The sequence below is a fragment of the Dipodomys spectabilis genome, unplaced genomic scaffold (genome assembly GCF_019054845.1).
Source record: "Dipodomys spectabilis isolate Male_0828 unplaced genomic scaffold, ASM1905484v1 ptg000136l, whole genome shotgun sequence".
Lineage (NCBI taxonomy): Eukaryota > Metazoa > Chordata > Mammalia > Rodentia > Heteromyidae > Dipodomys > Dipodomys spectabilis.
This window is the reverse complement of record NW_024870813.1, coordinates 7,928,195-7,950,897: the sequence shown is the minus strand read 5'-3', so window position 1 is coordinate 7,950,897 and position 22,703 is coordinate 7,928,195. Positions and strand designations below refer to the sequence as shown.

At 44.0% G+C, this 22,703-nt stretch overlaps 1 protein-coding gene across 1 annotated transcript in view; it reads right to left on the bottom strand.

Moving 5' to 3' along the window:
• Polr3a (RNA polymerase III subunit A) overlaps positions 1 to 22,703 on the bottom strand; it is a 47,202-nt gene that overhangs the window by 7,987 nt on the left and 16,512 nt on the right. The window contains exons 15-26 of the mRNA XM_042690319.1: positions 20,830 to 20,994; positions 17,788 to 17,960; positions 16,931 to 17,042; positions 15,913 to 16,031; positions 15,144 to 15,281; positions 10,688 to 10,858; positions 8,726 to 8,839; positions 3,270 to 3,356; positions 3,102 to 3,184; positions 2,406 to 2,576; positions 1,185 to 1,278; positions 936 to 1,028 (exon numbers count right to left, since the gene is read on the bottom strand). Coding sequence (XP_042546253.1) covers positions 936 to 1,028; positions 1,185 to 1,278; positions 2,406 to 2,576; positions 3,102 to 3,184; positions 3,270 to 3,356; positions 8,726 to 8,839; positions 10,688 to 10,858; positions 15,144 to 15,281; positions 15,913 to 16,031; positions 16,931 to 17,042; positions 17,788 to 17,960; positions 20,830 to 20,994 — 1,520 coding nt within the window. The remainder of the gene's footprint in view (positions 1 to 935; positions 1,029 to 1,184; positions 1,279 to 2,405; positions 2,577 to 3,101; positions 3,185 to 3,269; positions 3,357 to 8,725; positions 8,840 to 10,687; positions 10,859 to 15,143; positions 15,282 to 15,912; positions 16,032 to 16,930; positions 17,043 to 17,787; positions 17,961 to 20,829; positions 20,995 to 22,703) is intronic.

The window sequence follows — 22,703 nt, the reverse complement described above, 5'->3', positions numbered from 1 at the left end:
TATAAATAGAAGAATTATAGTCCAGACTGGCCTGGGAAAAATTGAGATCCTATTTAAAAAGTAACAAAAGCAAAAAGGTCTGGGGAGTATGGCTCAAGTGGCAGATCATTTACAATTTCCCAAGTTTAAACCTAATCCTGCCCAAAACAAACAACAACAAAAAGGAAAGTAGAATTCTGTTTTCTTTTCTTAGTTTCTTTCTACTTTCAAATAACTTATTCTGTTTACCTTAAAAAACAAAAATAAGGCCAGGTACCAGTGGCTCATGCCTATAATCCTAACTACTCAGGAGACTGAAAGCTGAGGATTGCAGTTCAAAGTCAGCCAAGGTCGAGAAGTCCATAATTATCTCCAATTAATCACCAAAAAATGGAAGTGTAGGCCCTAAGCTCAAACCCCTGTAGGCCCTAAGCTCAAACCCCAGTACCAACACACACACACACACACACACACACACACACACACACACGCCCTAAGCTCAAACCCCAGTACCAACACACACACACACACACACACACACACACACACACACACACACACACACACACACACCTATGTTGACATAAGCCTTTTGCCTACAAACATTCACTGAATCAACCAGCCAGCCAGCCGCAGTGCTAGGGAGCCACAGGTTTTGAGTAAGGCACTGCAGCCCTGGACTGGGAAGGTGGACAAAAAGACCAACTGTCCTGAAACCATGCCACAGTGAGCTGGTATTCCGGTCTGCACAATGTCCACTGGTGTCCTGTGGGCCAGGCCTGTGCTATGTCAGCTCAGAAAGAGGATGGGGTGGAGCCTCAGGATCACAAACAGCAGAGGCCAAGTGAAGCCCTTAGCATGGAGTTTTCTGCCTGTTTAGCTCTGGCCCTCAGGTGTTACTCCCTGCCTTGGGACAGGCAGGATGATGTCTCCAAACATTTAATTACATGACTCACTTCCAGTCTCAGAAGTCTGATCCGTTCCAGAGAAAGCTTGATGAGAATAAAGCAGTCATCGGGAAGAAACACTTCTTCAATATACTCTGAAATCTGTGGTGTCCAAAGACCAGAGCATTAGCTAGCCTCTCCCCCGCTTAGGGCACGCCCCTTCTAGGACTGTTCCGTCCACTGCAGCTGCCTTGGGCCCTCCACCCCCATCCCCGGTGCTGTTGCTCTCATTTTCTTGTCATCCAGAGGGTTTCTTACCTCCCCCAGGAGGGTTTTCTCAATTCTGCCTTTCACAAGGCGGGCGTAATCCGCATCGTCATCCTTGTCTAGCTGTGCTGTGATAATCGGAGTGCTGCAAGGAGGAGGAGAATAGATTACTGCCCAAGGAAGGGGCTTGTCTGCAGAGCACTGCTTTGTTAAAGCTGAATGCTACTTGCAATCCGTCATGTATTAGTACCTGCAATTTGTTGAGCATTTACTGGGTTTCAGGCTCACTATAAAGGCTTCACTTACCACCGCCTTCCCCCGCCCCCACCTTTTTTTCTGAATTTCCCCAGGCCACTCACTCTATTGGTGAATGAAAAGATTTTCAGAAACTCCTTCCAGACACAAAGGGAGTCCTACCTCCTCCTCCTCTCTGGTCTCCAGCAGCAGTTACTTTCTGTTCCCTGAGTAAACTGACCCTTGGTGCATTTCAACTTCCTCCAATGTTCTCCCCAAACACCTGCTCCTCTCAGCCCACCATTGCTCGGGACGCCATCCCCTGAACTCCCACTGCTGGTTCTGCCCTGATGGTCAGAAGCAGGCAAACCACCTGCACTTTGGATGTCCAGTCACTCTTAGTTTTTACTTAATGCCACTCATTGTTCCTAGTTAGACTTACATCTTAGGTAATCATGATTTCTGTCATCAAAGGCAATGTAATAGCTACTTCCTTTAGTCCTTCCATCAATCTCAGTATAAAATCACCAGGGATCCCAGAGTCTGGACCCAGATGAAGTGACAGACCCATTAATTGGGTCTACTTAAGTTGAAATAAAATCTCTACAGACATACTGCTCTAGTTTTCCCAGTCTTCTCCCCCTCCCCTTCAAATGATGTGTGACCATAAATAAAAATATGGCTTTCATTTTGGCTTCACATAGTTTTGACCTGAGGGACTTTTTTTGGGGGGTGGGGGGGAAGGGGTGGGAGGGGTAATGTCATGGGGCTAGAACTCAGGGCTTAGGCACTGTCCCTGATCTCTTTTGTTCAAGGCTAGTGCTCCATGAATTTGACCCACAGTGCAACTTCTGGTTTCTGGTGGTTAATAAGAGCTAGAAGTCTCATAGACTTTCCTGCCACGGCTGGCTTTGAACTGTGATCCTCAGACCTTAGCCTCCTGAATGACCAGGATTACAGGTGTGAGCCAGCAGCACCTGGCTTCAGGGACTTTTTACAAAGTGTGCCCCAGGGTGTGTTCCATTAGGAGACAGGCACCTGATGGCCTTGGAGGCATTGATGATCTCTTTGATCCGGGGCACGCCCAGGGTGATGTTCATGGAGGCTACACCTGCAAAGTGGAAAGTCTTCAGGGTCATCTGGGTGCCTGGCTCGCCAATGCTCTGGGCACAGAGCGCACCCACCGCGGAGCCTGGCTCCATCTGTGCCCTGGAAGGGAAAGGCATAGGTGAGGACACAGTGTGACAAAGAAATCTAGTCAGAGGGCTAGGGATGGGCTTCCAACAGAAAACAGATGCCATTACAGCCAGGATGGACCTGGCAAGGAACTAGGCTGACTGTGCTGGAAGAACCCAGCACAGGCTTGGAACAGAGGGTCTGAGGATGCAATGGAGTTCTGCATGGTCAGTATGTCACGAACAAGCCCAGGATCCACTGTGTGGAGGAGTCCTACAAGGTCTCCTATCACATGTGCTGTAGGTGGACAGTGCAGATGGCACCTGCCATATATGTTAAGTGTCTTTGTGGAGGAGGACACTTGTCAAGTTTCTTTGTAGTGACTTCCACATCCAGGAGCATCAAGCCTGGCAACCCACTAAATAAGTAAGAAGTGACACCTCCAACCCTGGAAGTAAACGGTGGTGATGTGGATTCTGGACCTATGAGGAAGAAGCAGGAAAGACACCGGAGGCCTATGGTGGATGCTGGACAGCCTGTGAGAGTTAGCATTCTTACCTCATGTACTTATCCCTACAGGTCTCCAGAAACTTCTCTATTTGGGTGGGGGTGATCCGGTCCAACTGGTACAGTACTCGGGGCTGGAGGGACAAAACCCGAGAGCATAGTGAGGGTCAACTGTGTTAGCAAAAATCTGTTTCCTAACATGTCTAGGCAGACTAGTACCTCTGTTGTGCCATTATCGTTGATGCCATATTTATCTCTGGTTTTCTTGATCTTTTCAGAAACTCCCTTAATGAATTTCTTTATTTCCTGAAAGGTAAGAGAGGAAATATCAGCATATGTTTCTCATTAACTTGGATGTGATCACTTAATAACAGTCAGTAGTACATGATGGCTATTGCATTTTAGTGGTAGCTAAGCATGTGGTATCAAGTACACAATATAGGTACCGATTCTGTTACAAAGTGGTTTTCTCAGAGGTCACCAGGCCACTAATATGCCATCATCAACTTCACTGGCTCCCACAGCACTGCTATCTAGGCCCCTACTATTCTACTCGGGGTGGAGAGCTCATTCTTACCTTCCTAGGATGCCAGGTGGCTGGCCGTCATACACTCAATACAGGCATAACTGTACTGTTACACTTTGTCACTGTACATGGACCGATTCTCAGGGGATTCTTCTGAGGCTATGTTGAGGACTAAATACTACCAGTGAAAGCGCAGCTTTAGACTCCCATGCATTTTTGAACATGTGCCACAAGCTTACATTCTTTTCAAAGGAAACACTGGCTGCTCCTAGCTCTCCTTGCTCTCCCCCTCACCCTTATGTCTCAATCCACTCTGCACACACCTAGGGCTCACAGGGTTCCTGAAAACCACTGTTAAAGCCATGAACAAGGAGCTGGGAATGTGGCTTTGTGGTAGAGTGCTTGCCTGGCATGCATGAAGCCCTGGGTTTGATTCCTCATTACCACCTAAACAGAAAAAGCCAGAAATGGTGCTGTGGCTCAAGGGGCAGAGTGCTGGTCTTGAGCAAAAGAAGCTCAGAGACAATGCCGGGGCCCTGAGTTTAAGTCCCAGGACTGGCAAAAACAAAACAAAACAACAACAACAAAAACAACAAAGCTAGACAAGGTTTCTGTGAAACCTGGGGAAAAAATGGATTTTTTTTTTTTAGTACTGGGAATTTGATTTCAGGGTCTCTTGCTTGCTAGGCAGGTGTTTTACCATTTGAACCTAACCCCTAATCTATTATCTGTTATTTTGTCTTTTAGCAGTGTCTTGAAGTTTTGTCTCGGCTGGCTTCAGACCTGTATCTTCTCCATAGCTGGAAACACAGGGTCACACTACCATGCCTAATAGCGCCTCACTTTTTGCCCTACTTGGCATTGAACTATGATTGCCTGATCTTCACCTACCAAGTAGCTGAAATTACAGGCATAAGCCACTGCATCTGGCCAAAACACTTCAACTACTGTTTTTGGGACAGTCTCACAATATTGACTGAGCTGGTCATTTACTTCTAGGTTCAAATGATCATCTCATTTCAATCTCCCAAGTGACTGATACTACAGGTATACCACCATGCTTGGCTATGTTCTTATGTTTAAACAGCCTTAAGTCTCTTTGTGAGGCAGCATGCCATTAGTCATGTTACCTTACTTAAGTCAGAGGTACCAAGGGGCCAAAAAGAGGTCAGATGCTCTCTCTGAATCTGCCATCTCCAAAATCAGATATCTGGACAGAATGGGTATGTAGTGGTACATTCAAGAGGTCCAAGGATTCAACAGGCCAGGGCAGGAAGACAGAGTTCCAGGCCAGCCTGGACTACATAGTTAGAATCTGTCTTTTAAAAAAATGAGAAAAGGGCTGGAAGGTGGCTCAGTGGTAGAGCGCTTGCCTTGCATGCATGAGGCCCTGGGTTCCATTCCTCAGCACCACAGAAGCAAAAAAAAAAAGAAAAAGAAAAAGAAAAAAGCCGGAAGTGGTGCTGTGGCTCAAGTGGTAGAGCGCTAGCCTTGAGCTGAAGAGCTGAGGGACAGCGCCCAGGCCCAGAGCTCAGGCCCCACGACTGGACCAAAAAAAAAAGCCTTAAAAAAAAAAATGAGAAAAGATAAGCTGGGCACTGGTGGCTCATGCCTACAATCCTAGGTACTCATGAGTCTGAGATTTGAAGATCATGGTTCAAAGCCATCGTGGGCAGGACCGTCCATGAGACTCATCTCCAATCAGCTATCAAGAGACCAGAAGTAGAGCTATGGCACAAAGTGGTTGAGCATTAGCCTTGAGCACAAAAGCTCAGGGAGAGTGCCCAAACACTAAGTTCAGGCCCCATGACCAACAACAACAACAAAAAAGATGAGTGAAGAAAAATGAGGCCAAGCGCTGGTGGCTCACACCTGTAATCCTAGCTATTCAGGAGCTCAGGAGGCTGAGATATGAGGATGGAGAGTAAAGACTCTTATCTCCAATTAGCCAGAAGTGGAGCTGTGGCTCAAATGGTAGAGTGTTAGCCTTGAGCACAAAAGCTCAGGTATAGCACCCAGGCCCTGAGTTCAAGCTCCAGGACTGGCAAAAAAAGGAAAAAGAGAGAGAGAAAGAGAGAGAGAGAGAGAGAGAGAGGAGAGAGGGAGAGAGAGAGAGAAAGAGAAAGAGGAAGAGGAAGAGGAAGAGAAAGAGAGAGGAAGGAAGGAAGGTAGGAAGAGAAAGGAAAAGGGGACAGGAGCAAGACCAAACACCAAGCAGACTCAGAAGTTGTCACCTGTGAGCTCTGCACACATAAGGAACAAAAAGACACAAATCACCATTACCCAGCAGCCACTGGGGAGAATTTCAAAGCAGTCACACACAGGAACATGCTTCCAGTGGCTTGCTTTACAAAAAAAAGAATACCTTTCTTTCCTTACACAAAAGTTAGGGCTCACTTAGTGGAAACCAACACGGAAGTAAGAATTCGGCTGAACCAACCCATACGTACTAGAGAGAACACACAGCATGGCCACTGCAGGCAGTTAAGCACACGGGCAGCCACAGCCTGCCCTGTCAGCTCTGGTGTGGGCTAGGGCTGGGGAACAACTGTTGCCTTACACAAATCTATTATGGCTAGTGGGTTTTTGACCCTCTCAGCAAATCTGAGTTTGTCAGATTAGAAGCTATGGAATGGCATCCCCAGACCTACAAAGTTTGTGCTACATGATGCCAGCAGCATCAGCGTCCTCTTTTTTTTTTTTTTTTGTGGTCGGTCATAGAGCTTGAACTCTGGGCCTGGGCGGTGTCCCTGAGCTATTCAGCTCATGGCAAATGCTCTACCACTTGAGCCACAGAGCCACTTCTGGTTTTCTGGTGGTTTATTGGAGATAGGAGTCTCACGGCTTTCCTGCCTGGGCTGGCTTTGAACTGCAATCCTCAGATCTCAGCCTCCTGAGTAGCTAGGATTGCAGTTGTGAGCCACCAGTGCCTGGCCATTAGTGTCCTCTGAACAGACAAATTCTGCTGGCAGGTGGTCATTTGAGAAATTGGCCAAAGGTAAGAAAATAAGTGGGCCAAAGAGAAGCCCGTGTTTGCCAGAACCAGGGTACAAAGAGCTGAAGGGCCGTGGGAGTAGATGTCCTTTATGCATGGCACTCACAACATGCTCACACATCACCTCATTATATCTCTCATAGCCTGTCTCAGTCAAGGTCTTTGAGTGGAGAGAAAAAAATAAGCAAACATAAGCATACAGAAAAACCAAATGATCATATAAAATAACATTTATTGAAATGAACTCCAGGACTCCAGGAAATAGAAACGTTTTTTTTCTATGTTGTTTGTGCTTTCTTTCTGTCTTGTTTATTCACTTAAAGGTCTTTGGGAAGGTAAGGGAGGCAGACACAGAAATGGAAGGACAAAGAGTGAACAAATGCAGCAGTGGTACACACTAGACACTATGTGGAAAATGAACTGCACAGCTTATGGGTGGGGATGGGAGGGAAAAACTGGGAGAGAGAGAGGGAAGGGGTGGCATTGTCAAAAAAGAAATGTACCCATAACCTGAGCTGTGTGACTGTAAACTGTCTGTATATAACCTTTATAATAGCAATAAAAAATTAACAAAAAAGAAAAAACAAATGGCAATTCTTATCAACTTAAAGGAAAAAATAAAGAAAAAGAGAAACAAAACTTCTAGGGAAAAAACAAAGGCACTTAGCCTAGTTATAACCTGAAGGCATGAAAACTTAGAAGGGACTTTTTTAACCTTTCAGACCTCCACACAGGAGCAGGACAGGGGTCCTTAAACAGAACATTCTTTTTTTTTTTTTTTTTGTCGTGGGGCTTGAACTCTGGGCCTGGGCCCTTTCCCTGTACTCTTCAGCTCAAGGCAAGCGCTCTACTGCTTGAGCCACAGCACCACTTCCGGTTTTCTAGTGGTTTGTTAGAGATAAGAGTCTCATGGAGTTTCCTGCCTCGGCTGTCTTTGAACCGTGATCCACAGATCTCAGCCTCCTGAGTAGCTAGGATTACAGGCGTGAGCCAACAGCACTCAGCTAACAGAACATTCTGATTTGAGCTTTGTTTCCTATTTTACCTCTGATAAGGGAAAGCTGTATATTCTCCTTGCCCTGTTGATCTTGTGCTATACTTAATTATAATCAGTGCATAAAGGTGATAGACTATTTATCTTTTATGTATCCTTTTGCTTGATTCTAACCAGAATTATAAACATGAAAGAGGTGCTTAGGCAACAATCAAAAGAATCTCAAAGGGTATCAAGGTCACAACTCCTAGAAAATGGAATGCTAACTCAATGATGTTACTAATGATGATGGGTTTGGCATGACTAGGGAAAATATGGCTGACAAATAAGAATGAAGGCAGGGTAACAGGGATAGGGGCTGAAAAAGGAAAAATTAGTTCTCAATGCATTTTTCTTCTAAGAGGGAGCTGCTTCTGAATAAAGCATGAGACAAACTATATTGGCTAATGAGATTTGCTGAGGCTATTTTTGAGCCTCTTAATAATTGAGCAATTGGGGTTAAGAATAAAGTAAGCTCTGATCATATAAAATTATATTTATCAAAATAAACTAAAAAAAGAATAAAGCAAGTTGAGTGCTAGTTGATTACGCCTCTAATCCTAGCTACTTTGGAGGCTCAGATCTGAATACTGAGGTGGGCAGGAAAGCCCATGAGATTTTTATACCCAGTTAACCACCAAAAAGCCAAAAGTGGAGCTGTAGTTCAAGTGGCAGAGTGCTAGGCTTATGCATAAAAGCTCAGGGACAGCACCCAGATCCTGAGTTCAAGCCCCAGGACTAGCACACTCACACACAAACTAAAACTGAAGCTAAACTAAACTAAACTAAGATAAAACCCCATTTATAAAATCTACTTGTCACCAAGTGAGATGGTTCATGCTGGTAATCCTAGTTACTTGGGAATCAGGCAGAAGAATTAAGAGTTTAAGGCCATTCTGAACTATACAACAAGACCCAACAAAATACAGAAACCAAAAAGGGCTGTAGGTGTGGCAGGGCTCAACAGGAGAGTGCTTGCCTAGCATTCACTTTGGGCTTCATTCTCAGCCCTGGGTGGGGAGGGGGAGGAGAGGGAGAGAATCCACCTGCCAGCAGTAGGACAGGCAGTGTGCCCAGCCTCAGCCAAGCTGAGTGCAATGGCACCACCTGGCGGAGCATACCTGCAGGAAGCTGTCTTGGCAGCAGAGGAACTCGCTCTTCTTCATGATGGACTCGGTGGTCAGCGTGAGCTCGTTTTTACTGAGAGCAGGCTCACTCTGACAGGGGAACACTGCCTGCAGATCAAGGGCAACAGCATATGTATGAAGGGGAGAGGAAGGAGGGGGTTAGTACTAGGTGAGGATTGTGCAAGAGATAAAATAGCACTCAGAACCAGCTTCTAGCAACCTGAGGCTTTTCTCAAACAAACTGCACTCTACTTTCACACAAAGAGGAAACCAGGTAACTGGTACTCCATCTTACATAAAGTTCATGCTACTCAATAGGTGCTGCTCTGGTATTTCTCAACTTTCTTCCAAAGCAGGTGTGTATTAAACACATACACTGTTGCTTAAAAGACATATATTCCAAATGTGGTAAGGAGTTGGAGATATGTCTCAACTAGAGTGCCAGCCTTGAGCAGAAAAAAGCTGAGCAAGAGCCTGAGGCCCTAGTTCAAGCTCCAGTATAGGTGTGCATGAGTGTGCACGCGTGCGCACACACACACACACGCGCGTGTGCATCAAGCTTATGGGATTGTGCCAAAGTTTCAATGGCTGCTTATCATCTTAGTGTGTGGGCAGATAGTGGTGTACTCTCTGATGACGGTTTGCCTCTACTGTTGATAGATCAGAAAACATTCTTGGCATACTTAGGCCACTCATGTAAGGCAAATTTCCCAAAGTGTAACTTCTGAGTTAAAAGTACATACCTAAGTCCACATTAATATTGACAAAGTACCCCCCCAAACTACAACCCAACTAAGGTGCACGAAGAGTTTATGTTCCAACAGCCATGACTTATAAGCCTTGTCTCCAATACACTCTACTAGACATGAGAGACTTTGTGCCTCTTCCAATGCATTTTATCACTGCCAGTACTAGACTTTAAAATGAAAGAGTGCTCTCCTTGTTACTACTAGAAATTACACAGAGCAATACAAAGAGAGAAAAGACACAAATCCAGTGCTTGGAGGAGTGACTGAAGTATGAATCTGAAGTGATATTTCTAATGGTACTTATACCCTAAAAAAGCATCTTTAGAAGCTGGATACAGGTGGCTCAAACCCTAAACTACTTGGGAGGTTGAGATCAGGAGAATTGTGGTTTGAGGCCACCCCAGCCAGAAATCTGCAATCTCCAAAAAAGATGGTATGTGCCTGTCATTTTAACTATGGAAGGAAGCAAAAAAATAGGATTGTGGTCCAAGCATGGACCTGGGCAAAAAGTGAGACCCTACTAAAAAATAACCACCGCAAAAAAGGGTTGGAGGTGTGGCTTTGTGGTGAGTATTTACCTAGCAAACATGGGGCTTTGGATTCAAACCCATCCCTCCCACTCCCAGCAGCCAGGTGCTTATACCTGTAATCCTAGCTACTGAGAAGGCTGAAATCTGAGTATTGTGGTTTGAATCCAGTTCCTCCCCTCCCCCACCAATCTACACACACACACACACACACACACACACACACACACACACACACACGCACGCACGCTCAGTTTGGGTGGTAGGCAAAGGAAGGGAGAATATACATGAATGGAGGGAGGAAGGGTGAGAAAATGCAGTTATTATATTCAATGTAGTATCAACTATGTAAATTGAGGGTAGGGACTGAACGGGGATAGTGGAGACCAAAGGAAGGGGTAACATTGACCAAGAAACATGGTTCTTATAATCTTATGGAATGTTACCCCTTGAATGATTAAACAACAACAGCAATAATAATAATGATAAATAAATAAAAATTATTAAAAAAAAAAAAACAGAAGTGAAGGTGTGGCTCAAGTGGTAGAGTGTTAGCCTTGAGCAAAAAAGCTAAGGGATAGTGCCCAGTCTCTGAGTTTAAGCCACAGACTGGCAAACACACACACATACATAGAGAGAATCCCCAGAAACCCTCTAGGCCCAAATGGTATTAATCTTACCTTGATGTTGTCCAGAACTCTTTTAAATTCCAGAGGCTCATCTTTCCCCTCCATGGCTGCAGGATCTAAGCCATCGCCCCCATAGATGAACTGGATAATATCACCAGTGGAGCTTCGGACTGTCAGATCATATTGGGAGCAAAGGTCTTCCAGGGATTTGACCAGCCTTCTCTAAAGAAAAAAAGGAGAAAGCTCAGCTGCCCTTACAAGGCTGGTCACGTGTGCAGTGATGAGACTGTAACTCCAAGTTTCAAGGTTATAAGCTCTATCTATTTACTTGCTTTTGCAATGCTCAGGACCAACCTGAAGCTCTGCACACTCTAGGCAAGCACTGCCACGGAGCCTCATCCCCAGGATACAGGTAGCATCTTTGACTACAAATCCCTTATGAGAGCTGGCTGCTGGTGGCTCATGCCTGTAATCCTAGCTACTCACAAGGCTAAAACCAGCCTGAGCAGGAACGTCTGTGAGACTCTTATCTCTAATTAACCACCTGAAAACTAGAAGTGGTACTGTGCTCAAAGTGGTAGAGCACTAGCTTTAAGGAAAAGAGCTCAGGGAAATTGCCCAGGCCTGAGTTCAAGCCTGAGTAAAAAAAAAAAAAAAATCCCTTAAGACAATACCCTTGCTTGAGAGTAACAAGACCTCATTTGCCTGTGCTGTGAGCATCAGCACATGCTCCAATCTCCAGTGTCACAGTGCACTACAGAATACCTGCCATTTCAGGTGCTATCACAATACCAGATCTCTAACTCTACTACATAGCTTTAATAACAAAAACACTTAGTAGTGGCACAAAAATGGACCCGAATATCAATGGAACAGATTAGAAGACCCAGAAATAAAACCATACACTTACAGTTATCTGATATTTGGTAAGGGAGCCAAAAACATACAGGGAAAAAAAATAGTCTTTTCAATAACTGGTGTTGGGAAAATTGGGCATATATATGCAGAAAACTAAAGGTGGATCCCTGCTTGTCACCATGCACTAACTAGTATCAATTCAAAGAGGCTCAAAGGCCTCAACGTCATACTGGAAACTTTGAAACCACTGCAAGAGAGAATAGGAGAAACATTAGAACTTACGGGTATAGGTAGAAATTCTTAGAGTCCCAGAGACACAACAGATAGGAAAGACTTGTCAAGTGAGATTATATCAAAATAAAAAATTTCTGCACATCCAAGGACATAGTTCCTCAACAGCCAAAAAACTGGGAGATCTTTATCAGCAATACATCAGATAAAGGCATAATATATACAAGGAGCTCAAGAAACTAACCCTTCCCAAACCTAATAAATCAATCACTAAATGGGCAAGGGAGCTAAGTAGAGACTTCTCAGAAGAATGGCAAAGAAACTCATAAGGAAATGTTCATCATCCCTGGCCATAAAGGAAATGAGTATCAAAACAACTCTGAGATTCTATCTCACCCCAGTTAGATTGGCCAATATTGTGAATTTGAAAAACAACAAATGTTGGCAGGGATGTGGGGGAAAAGGAACCCTACTGCACTGCTGGTGGGAATGTAAACTAGTATAACCACTTTGGACAGCAGTCTGGAGATTCCTCAAAGATATGATAAGGACACTTGCATATTCATGTTCATTGTCACCCTATTCACAATAGCCAAGATGTGGAAACAGCCCCACAATAGATGAGTGGGGTACCTATACACAATGGAATTTTACATAATCATTAGAATAAAATAATGTCATCTGCAGGGAAATGGATGGAACTAGAACAAATCATGTTAAATTAGGTAAGCCAAGCTCAGAGAGACAAACGGCACATGTGCTCTCTGGTCTGAGGAAATTAGATCTAAAATACACTGGAATATGATAAATTATACAGGATTCTAGATACTCACACACAGTAAAACCAGAAGAGACCAAAAGACCAAAAATCTTAGGAGAGAAACAGAAAAGTGTAATGCCTAAATGCCTCTTCATATTTATATGAAATAATATATATACTGAAATGAAACAAGAGACCTCTTTTTCTTTTTCCATAGGTTTTAGTTTCTGATGATTCTGTCTTCTTTTCCTTATGTCTGATGTATTCAAGTGTACATCTTTAGAAGCGCTGGGGGAAGGGGAAAAGGGTGAAAAAGTGTGGCCGTGGAGCTCACTGGACACTGATGCAAGTGAACTATACAACTCATGGGTGGAGACGGGAGGGAGGGACTGGGAGGGAAAGATGGAACTGAAGACACTGTATGAAAGGAAATGACCCATGTAATTGCAATCCCTCTGTACATCACCTCTATGGTAACAATAAAGAAAATTAATTAAAAAAAAAAAAGAATATCTGCCATTTAAACCGCAATTACTTTCACCTCCCCAAGGGCTGGAAAACAGTTTCCTGAGGCCATTTTTGCCTTCTCTTTCCTCCTCTCTAAGGTATAAATTCATGCAATAGTTTTTGGATTTCTAAAAACAAGCTAGGGCCCCTGCAGACTTCAACATGAATTAGAGAATCAGGGTTGGTCCTTTTGTGGGACAGAGCAGTAAGAGAAAACAAGGACAGCATTGTGATTGAAGCAGAGGGCAGCAACCATTTCTCAAATCTGCTCAGAGAGAACCTTCTAGCACTAGCCAGCAGTGAGATGATGGCTCAGTGCATGAGAGAAAAAAAGTGGGGAGGAAGGAGAAATTTTCCTCTAGGCAACTTAAAAAACCAAATTCCCTCATGCCAGAACTAATTTCTTCTAGGTTAACACACTGTTCTGGGAAAGTCATACTGTATACTTCAAAAAACAAAATCAAAACACATCATGGATAGAGTGGTAAAAGCATTTCACAGTCTGTTGGGTTTCTGACAAAAGCTGCACGCTGAAACTGAAGGGCAGTTTCCCATCATAATAAGATGAGTAAGAGGACCAGATAATGACAAGGGAGGTGCAGAATTGGGAACCAGGTGTCTACTGACTGTTTTCACCCTCACCCTCTTGATTGTTCTAGCCCATTTATACCTCTGGTTTACTCATCCTAGTTTCTTGTCTTGCAAAAAAGAGCCATGCTTCACAGGGCAACAGAGAGGACACAAAGCAAAAGGAAGGTCAACTGGCAGAGTTAAAAACATTAAAAACTTTGCTTTGTATGTCCCTCCCCCACAGTACAACCCGTGCTTTCACTGTATTTAGATGTCGGTATAATTTGTGGAGGGGAAGGGGAAAAAACAAGTCGTTTAAATAGGGATACAGGTGGACCCATTGCAACAATGAGAAGTACAAGTCGTTATGTGGAAAACAAACTTTGCAACTTGGGGAGGGGCGGGGGGAGGATGGGAAGGGGAAACAAAGGAGGGGGCTATAATGCTTGATAAAGAATATACTCATTATCTTGCCCATGTAATTGTAACCCCTCTGTACAGTATTTTCACAATAAAACAACAACAACAAAAAAAAAACATTATAAACTTTTAAAGGCTAGGGCTACCGCTTAGGGGTAGAGTGTTTGCCTAGCATTTGTGAGGCCTAGCATATGTGAATGTGTGTGTGTCTTTATACACACACACACAGCAGTTATTTATGCAGTAGGGAGGAGAGATGACAACCGGAGTCTGAAGAGTCCCACTGATGTGCTCTTATGAAGGAACTTGGAGGGACCAGTTTTTATTCCTCTGCCGCTAGATACATATGTGACAAAGTTTGAGAAGCACAGGAACAGAAAACCCTTTAGTTTAGCCTTGTACCTCAGGACCTTCCATCCCATGGCTAAATATCTCTGGAAAAGCGGCACTGTTTACGTGTTCCAGCCCTCCAGTGGGCCCTGGAGCCAATATGCATGGTATTAACAACTGACAGGATCATTGCCAGATGAGAGGCACTCACTATCTCCCCATTTTCATGTATTAGGTAAGAAGTAGACACAGGGAGGTGAAATGACGTACCCTGGACAACACTCCGTATACCTTCTTATCTCAGGGAGCCCTGACCAGTGTGGCTCTTGCCTGTTCTGTCATTCAAGGTACACCGCATGACTTGGGACCTATCAGTTTTTTTTTAAGTCAGGTGCTGGTGGCTCACACCTGTAATCCTAGCTACTCAGGAGGCTGAGACATGAGGATCCCAGTTCAAAGCCACCCAGGGCAGGAAAGTCCATGAGACTCTTATCTCCAATAAATTACTTAGAAAAGGCTGGAAGTGGCCCTGTGGCTCAAGTGGTAGACAGATAGCCTTGAGCAAAAGTAGCTCAGGGATAGCGCCCAGGCCTTGAACTGCTCTTCTCCCTCAAAAATCAATTTATTTAGCTTGTTTATTAGCTTACAATAGTTACACAGAACAAGGTTTGGTTACTTTCACTGTCTTATTTGTTTTTGCTATTTATTTTCTGTATACATATAACAAAGACTGGATAAAATATTACTTATTACAAACATAAATACACTTAGCAGTCAAACCCACAGAGCTGTCCTGCTCTGCTGCTAATGACCTATATTTCTTCAGGTTACCTGCATGTATCCTGTTTCAGCTGTTTTTACGGCTGTGTCCACTAGACCTTCCCGACCAGCCATTGTGTGGAAGAAGAATTCGGTTGGTGTTAACCCGGAATAAAAGCTATTGGCCACAAAGCCTTTGGCAGCTGGGAGCTAGGGAGATTTAAAAAAAAAAAAAATTTAAGTTCAAGATCCATATCTAAAATCCATCCAAACCAAAAAAAAAAAAAAGTCCCACCTTTGGACTATAAATACCCAGCTAGAGTTCTTTATTAAACAGCAGGCATTGTACGCTTTGCCTTGAAGATGCAGAGGGCGAGCTCTCAGAGGGGCCTGGCGCAGGTATCAAAGGCAGGCAAGTGGCTCAGGAGAGGGAAACCTGAACTCAGGCTGCTGGTGCAGAGGCAGGCAAGCAGTAAGGACCTCAGAGGGCACCCCACTCTCTTCCTGGGAAATGACTTCCCTTAAGACATCCTTCCTGAGGGCCAGACCTGCTCTCCTCCAAATCATCACCATGTGTATGTAATGAACATGGTTTCTTTCTGGGACCCAAAAGATGCTCTGAAAGTAGACTGTAGTAATGATCACAAACTACAAATACACGAAGACACTGAATTGTGAGCAAATATGACATACCAAATATATCTCAATATAGTGGTAAAAACTTACAGACCTATGCAAGTACTGCATGCAGTGGCCAATGGCCTTTGATCAGGATAGGTCTGAGTTCCTCAGAAGACAGTCCATGTAGGGGCCTTTCAAGTTCTGCTCCACTAGTGCTTACCTTTGAGTGTTTTTCAAAGTGAGGCAAGGACCTGTTTTCAAAGCCATCTGGCACTCGAGAGCCACTGATGGCTTGCTGTCCCACACAGGCAATCATCTGTGATATGTTAATGAAGGAGCCTGGGGAGACAAGACAGGAGAATAATAGCAAGAATAATAAATGGAAGTGTAAGCACATCAGGGGGATAAAACAGTAGTATGACATAGCACAGCCCTTATCCTCAACAGGCTCACAGGCCAAGGGTGCTGAAGGGCAGAGCCACAGCAAGGCAGGGCAAGGCAAGGCAAAGCGGAGCCGTCAGTCACAGTAGGAAGGTAGGGGGAGGGTGTAGGGTATGTACCAGGAACAGAAAAGCAGAACAACGGATATAGGCGGCAAAGTTAGAGAAGCTAGAGCTTTGTTAAAAAACAAAAACAAAAACTCAAACTCTGGGCTGGGAAGGTGGCTCAGTGGTAGAGTGCGTGCCTTGCATGCATGAGGCCCTGGGTTCGATTCCTCAGCACCACATACACAGAAAAAGCTGGAAGTGGGCGCTGTGGTTCAAGTGGTAGAGCACTTGCCTTGAGCTGAAGAGCTCAGGGATAACACCCAGGTCCAGAGTTCAATCTCCACAACCGACAAAAAGACAAACAAAAGCCCCCCAAAGCCCCCAAAACCAAAAATCCCCCAAACTTAAAAAAACAGGCCTACAAATTCTGAATCTGAATGAACATCATGAACCCCAGTGCTTTAAGGGTCTGAGTATCTACGAAATTAGAGAATTTGGCCACACCACTAAACATATACCACTGAAATAATCCCAAGTTGTTTTTTTTTTTTTTTCCAGGATTGAGTTTAGTCAAGTCCCAACTAGTTCCTCTAAAGAAGTCAAGTCTCCTCAAATGCAAATACTTAAGGTACTCTGCCTCTCACTGGATATGATATTCTCTTAAAGAAATGTGGAGCCAGCTTGGAGTTACAGCTACCCAGAGTAGGTTTTCCTGGAAGCAGGGAGAGTACTCCACAGGGGCCCAGGCACCTTTGGAGCCACACAAGGCCATGGTGAGGGGGCTGTTGCTCTTGTCCAGCTCTCGGAGGCAGGCACTGCCAGCATGGTCTCGGATCACAGATAATTCCTTCAGGATCAGGGCCTGGGGAGAGAAAAGGAGATCCGTGGGTGTTGTGTTTACTGGCTGTGTGGCTTATAAATGTCCAGCCTGAATTTATACAAAACTTAAGAATATTTAAGCAAGATGTCAGATTTCTCATCAATAAAGGTTATAGAGTCTTATGTCAGATTTCTCATCAATAAAGGTTATAGAGTCTTAGAGGATCAAAATGCCCTAGCTATTCAAACACTGCATTTTCTACAAGGTTCTGGCTTCACTGGTGAAGAATGGTACCAAAAAACCTCAACACTTCTTTAGATGGTCCACAAGGCAGAATGTATATTTTTTGTACAGTACTATGTACAATGTGTGTTAGAAGATATGGTGATTCTGACACCATTGTATGAGCCTTCTGCTAAGGGGCAGTGGGTGGTAAGGGATTGTCAGACAGGAGTGTCTCCTGTCTTGTTTCCAAGTGACTTTAATGACCACCCATTCACAGAGCTGGGGAGCCATGGCCACTGAAGTAGTCACAGAGGGGCCTGAGAGTAAGATGGTGGTAACAGCAGGCCTGTGTGGCCAAACCAACAACTGCACATTAACTTCCAGAAGCTGAAAGGTAGAAGAGAGCAAAGGCCCTGCCTTGGTAAACAAGGGAGCCACCCAGCCAGCTCAGCACCATAGAGCCACTGCCTTCCTGCTGCTCTGTTACCTGGATTCTGTGGCTCTGGCCCAACCCCAGGTCATACCCCCTCAGCCACCACGAGCATCACAGGGCTAGTCTTACCTCTAGTGTTTCCTCAGCAGTGCAGCCAGGCTGCTGCTGTAGCTTGCCTGTGTTCAGGGCCTCGATGTACTCATCACATTTCTTGTAGCCAGCATTCAACAACTCATACTTGGCCTTCAGGAGTCCTTGGCCAGGGGTGACATCACCGATCCCAATAGAGAACCCGCGGTTAGCTGTAGAAGAGTTGGCAGACAGAGAAGGAAGAGAGCACACGCCTCATCAGTAAGGCTTCAAGGGAGAATACATCCATTACAAGAGTTTTCAGTGTACAGCAGGTCCCCTTGTCTGCCTGGAACTGCAGAGTACCAGACCCTACACAAGCTACTATACATGTGTAACTGTCATAGTTTAACTTAAAATAGGCACAGTAAAAGAATAACAACTGCTTGGTACTGGTGGTTCCTAGTAATCCTAAAATCAGGAGGCTGAGATATAAGGATGGCGGTTTGAAGTCAGCTTGGGCAAGAAAGGTCATGAGAGTCTTCAACTAGGCACTAAAGATGCCAGAAGAGTGACATTGACTTATGGAATTGTAACCCCTTTATACAACTGCTTAATAGTAATCATCATCATCATCATCATCATCATCATCATCATCACCATCATCATCGTCATCATCGCAACAACTACAAGAAACCCACAAAAAATCATAAGTGGAACTGTGGCTCTAGTAGTAGAGCACTAGCCTTGAGGAAAAAAAGCTCAGTGTTATGCCCAGGCACCAAGTTCAAGCCTGAGGACTAGCACCAAAAATAACAAGAACAAAAAAGAGATGATGATTAAACTAGAAAAATTGTAACAATATGCTGCTAAAAAGTTATGGCGCGTGGTCTCTGTTTCCAAACACTTTATTGAGCTGGACTCTCCCTTTGTGAGACCACAGGTGACTGTGGTAACCAAGAAGCCAGACGACAGAGGCTCTGGGGAGAAGCCAAGGAAGTCTGGCAATGTCCTTCTTTCCCTTCCTCTGTTAGTCCCTTTCTTCTCTCTCCTTCCTTTCCCGTGCTGGGGGCAGAATCCAGTGCTGTACTGCTGAGCTGAGCCTGGAAGGGCTCAGAAGAGATCACCAGGTTTTGTAGACACTGGGGAAGATAAGAAAACATGGTAGGGTCTGGGTGAGAATAGGCTCCAGCTCTTGCCTCTGTGGGAGATGGGAGCTCAATTCTCCCAGAAAAGGAGACAGCAGCACTGGATTCAGGGGGTACCATGTGCAGTAGATGGGACTAAAGAGGGTAAGCCCGTGTATTCCATGGTGGAGAGCCCTAAGTTTCCTTTCCTTATGAACTCTAGGTCCTGGACTCCTTGGGTAGGAGATTTAGAGTGAAAGTGACAGCTCTATAGAAATCAAGTGTAGAGAACAGTGATACTGACAGAGACACAGACATAGGCAGACCCCCAATAAGGAAGCTAGCTTTCAGATCAATAACACAAGAAACTGAGAAGCCCACTAGCCAGTCAGCACTGCTTCTAATTGTTATTTTAGTGCCTCACACTGAAACATGAACAGACAGTCATGGACCCCTGGACATTTCACAACAGTTCCTAACACTGAAGACAGAAGACAAGTATATAGGGAAAAAATTAAAAGGTGATAAAATCCAGAGGAGCAAATACAATAAAAACTAAACGTGATATTGCATCAGAGTAATAGAGAAAATACACTCAGAGATCAAGATAAGGCAGCCCAAAAGAAAATCCAAACCAAACAAGAAAGTTCCACTTACTAGCAGATAAGAATAATGAAGAAAAAAAAAGGTTGTAAATTAAGTGTATGGTAGAGAAAACATTAAAAAAAATCAGAACAAGGGCTGAGTGCCAGTGGCTTATGCCTATAATCCTAGCTACTCAGGAGGCTGAGAGCTGAGAAGCATGGTTCAAAACCAGCCCAGGCAGGAACCTCCGTGAGACTCTTATCACTAATTAACCACCAGAAAACCAGAAATGGAACTGTGGCTCAAGTGGTAGAGCATTTGCCTTGAGCTGAAGAGCTGAAGGACAGTGCCCAGGCCCAGAGTTCAAGCCCATGAAATAAATAAATAAATGAATCAGAAGATTAGTGACTCACTCTATTAATCTATTATCTTAAGGAGGCTAAGGTCTGAGGATTATGGTTCAAAGCCAGCCTCAGTAGGAAAGAAACCCCAATTAACCACTGAAAAACCAAAAGCAGAGCTGTGGCTCAAGTGGCAGAATGTTAGCCTTGAGCAAAAAAATCTCAGGGATAGCACCCAGGCTCTGAGTTCAAGCCCCAGGATGACATAAAAAGAAAAAAAATAAAAGAAAGAAAAAAAGATTAAAAGATAAATCATAAAATAAACAGATAAAAGAGAAAAGAAGAAAATTAGAGCCATCAACCCAGGAACTCTAAAACATAATTAACAGGAATTCCAAAAAGATAGGATGTGTAGAGAATATTATTAGAATAACATAAGAAAATATTGAGAACTGAAGGAGACATTGCTGCAAAGTTTATTATTACAATCAATGAAAAAAAGACATACACCAAGGGCATTCTGTTGTGAATCTTCAAAACAAGAGAGGATTTTGTTTCCAATTGGGTTATAAACTGAGGCAGTAGGACTGGCTGCACATATTAGCAGCAACAATGAGAGCGACAATGGAATATGATTCCTTCTAAGTTCTGAGGGAATATCATTATCAATCTAGAATTTATAGCAAGGCAAGGAGTACATCAGTGAGGTGTTAGGGGGCATGAAGCATCTTGGACACATGACATGATCAGAGCATGAACAGAGAGAACGTGTGAGCACTGAAGGGCAACAATGAACTATCTGGTCTGGCCTCGAGAGAACTCAGTACTTCCAAGGTACAACCCTCTCTGGTAGGCAATAGGGAGCTACTGTAGATCTTGAAAAGAAAAGTAAATTAAAACCTGCAAACTAGTTAGTAATGAGGTAAGTTGATAAAAGCAAAACGCTTTAGCTTGGATCAAGTGTCCTGCCTTTTGCAACTATGTGAGTATGTGTTGAGTGTGGAACAAGAAACCCTGAGGGCTCCTTAGCAGGAGGCCGAGATACTCACACAGGTAGACGGGAGCCAGCCTGGCAAGCCGTGACATTGCGTCAGCTGCTTCGTTCTGCCCCCAGTCTCGCAGCAAAATGTAGAAGATATTGTTTTTGGACCCTGATCCCAGGGTTCCTTTGTCCATGCTACCACTCATCAACTCGCTGTTCTGGATTGTAACATCTGGAAAAACAATAGTGATGATTCATTTCAACAACTGTTTATTACTCTCTCTCATTTCAAAGGAATCGAGGCAATTGGGAAAAATTTTTCCACACTTCATGTTAAAGCAAAACCAACAGGAATTCTATTTAAAGATTTTCCTAGGGACTTGTGGAAAGTATGAAAGTCCAGTCAGCTAACCTGTGGGGACAACCCTGGCATGGACTCATGACCCTCACTCTTCTCATCAGTGATTGAGAGATGGTAGCACCAAACACATGTTGTCTGCGATGGGATATTTAGAGCATCAGATGAAAGTGCTTATGGCAAAGTGCGTTGTAAACTGTAAAGCAACTTGTTATTCACAAAAATACTGAAAGCTAACAGAGGCATGGTCATGAACAACCTGTAAAGCAACTTGTTATTCACAAAAATACTGAAAGCTAACAGAGGCATTGTCACGAATAACCTAAATGGAGATGAAATAAAATTAGACTCTTGAAAGAAACAAAAATAGTTCAAAAGAAGCTGCTAGGAGCTCATTAGTAAATGGGCACTCCAGATGTGTGAGGCCCTGATTCTGAACTCCAACAATGTGAATGTGAGAGAGAAAGAGAGGAAGGAGAGAAGGAAAGACAAGGGAATTTTTCTTTTTTTGGTGCTAGGGAGTGAACTCAAAGTTTTGCACATGACAAGCACCACCACACCCACTCTATCCTGAGCTTGGCTCCAGGGAGAATATATATACGTATATGTATTTATATGTGTACAACTGTATGTGTACACACACTACTTTTAGGAAGCATATTTTCAAGGGAACAAACCTTAGGAAAGCATCTGGATGTTGTTGGCACAGGCTTATAAATCTATCTATTCAAGAGGCTGAGATCTGAGGACAGAAGTTCAAAGCCAGCCTAAGCAGACAAATCAGAGACTTTTACTTTCAATTAACCAACAAAACCTATAAGTGGAGGTGTGGGTCAGGTGATAAAGCACTACTCTTGAGTGAAAAAGCTAAGCAAGAGAGATAAGGCCCTGAGTTAAAGCACCAGTAACTGTCACAAAAAAAAAAAAGCCAACAACAAAACCCAACAAAATCAAACCCCAAAGCAAACAATAAAAAACAAACAAACCCAGAAGGCAGTTGAAATTCTACCCTTTAGCAAAGCATGAAAATCCACTTTAGCACAGTTTCCTACATTTTTTCTAATATCAAGGCTGTGTTAGAAAAGTCCATTCTACATCAGTACTGCCCATAGTAGCCTATTAGGGGGTGGCTTGATAGTGAACTGGGGTGATATAGGCTCTTTCCCCAGAAGGTAACAAGTGGATACTGGTCTGTGAACATACTTGGGGTTGTACTATTGTTGACAGTCTCAGATGACTTGCATTTAAGTTCTTCCCATTACACCTGATCTTCATGTCATCAAAAGCTTACTATCAAGTTGAGACAGGTAAAAAAGATATTAGTCTTGGGGGTATAACTTGGGGGTAGAGCATTTGTTTAGCATCATGTACAAATTCCATCTTCAGCACCCAAAGAAAAAAAAGCTCTTGGGGCTGGGAAGGTGGCTCAGTGGTAGAGCGCTTTCCTTGCATGCATGAGGCCCTGGGTTCGATTCCTCAGCACCACATAAGCAGAAAAAGCCGGTAGTGGTGCTGTGGCTCAAGTGGTAGAGCACTTGCCTTGAGCTGAAATGCTCAGGGACAGCACCCAGGCCCAGCGTTCA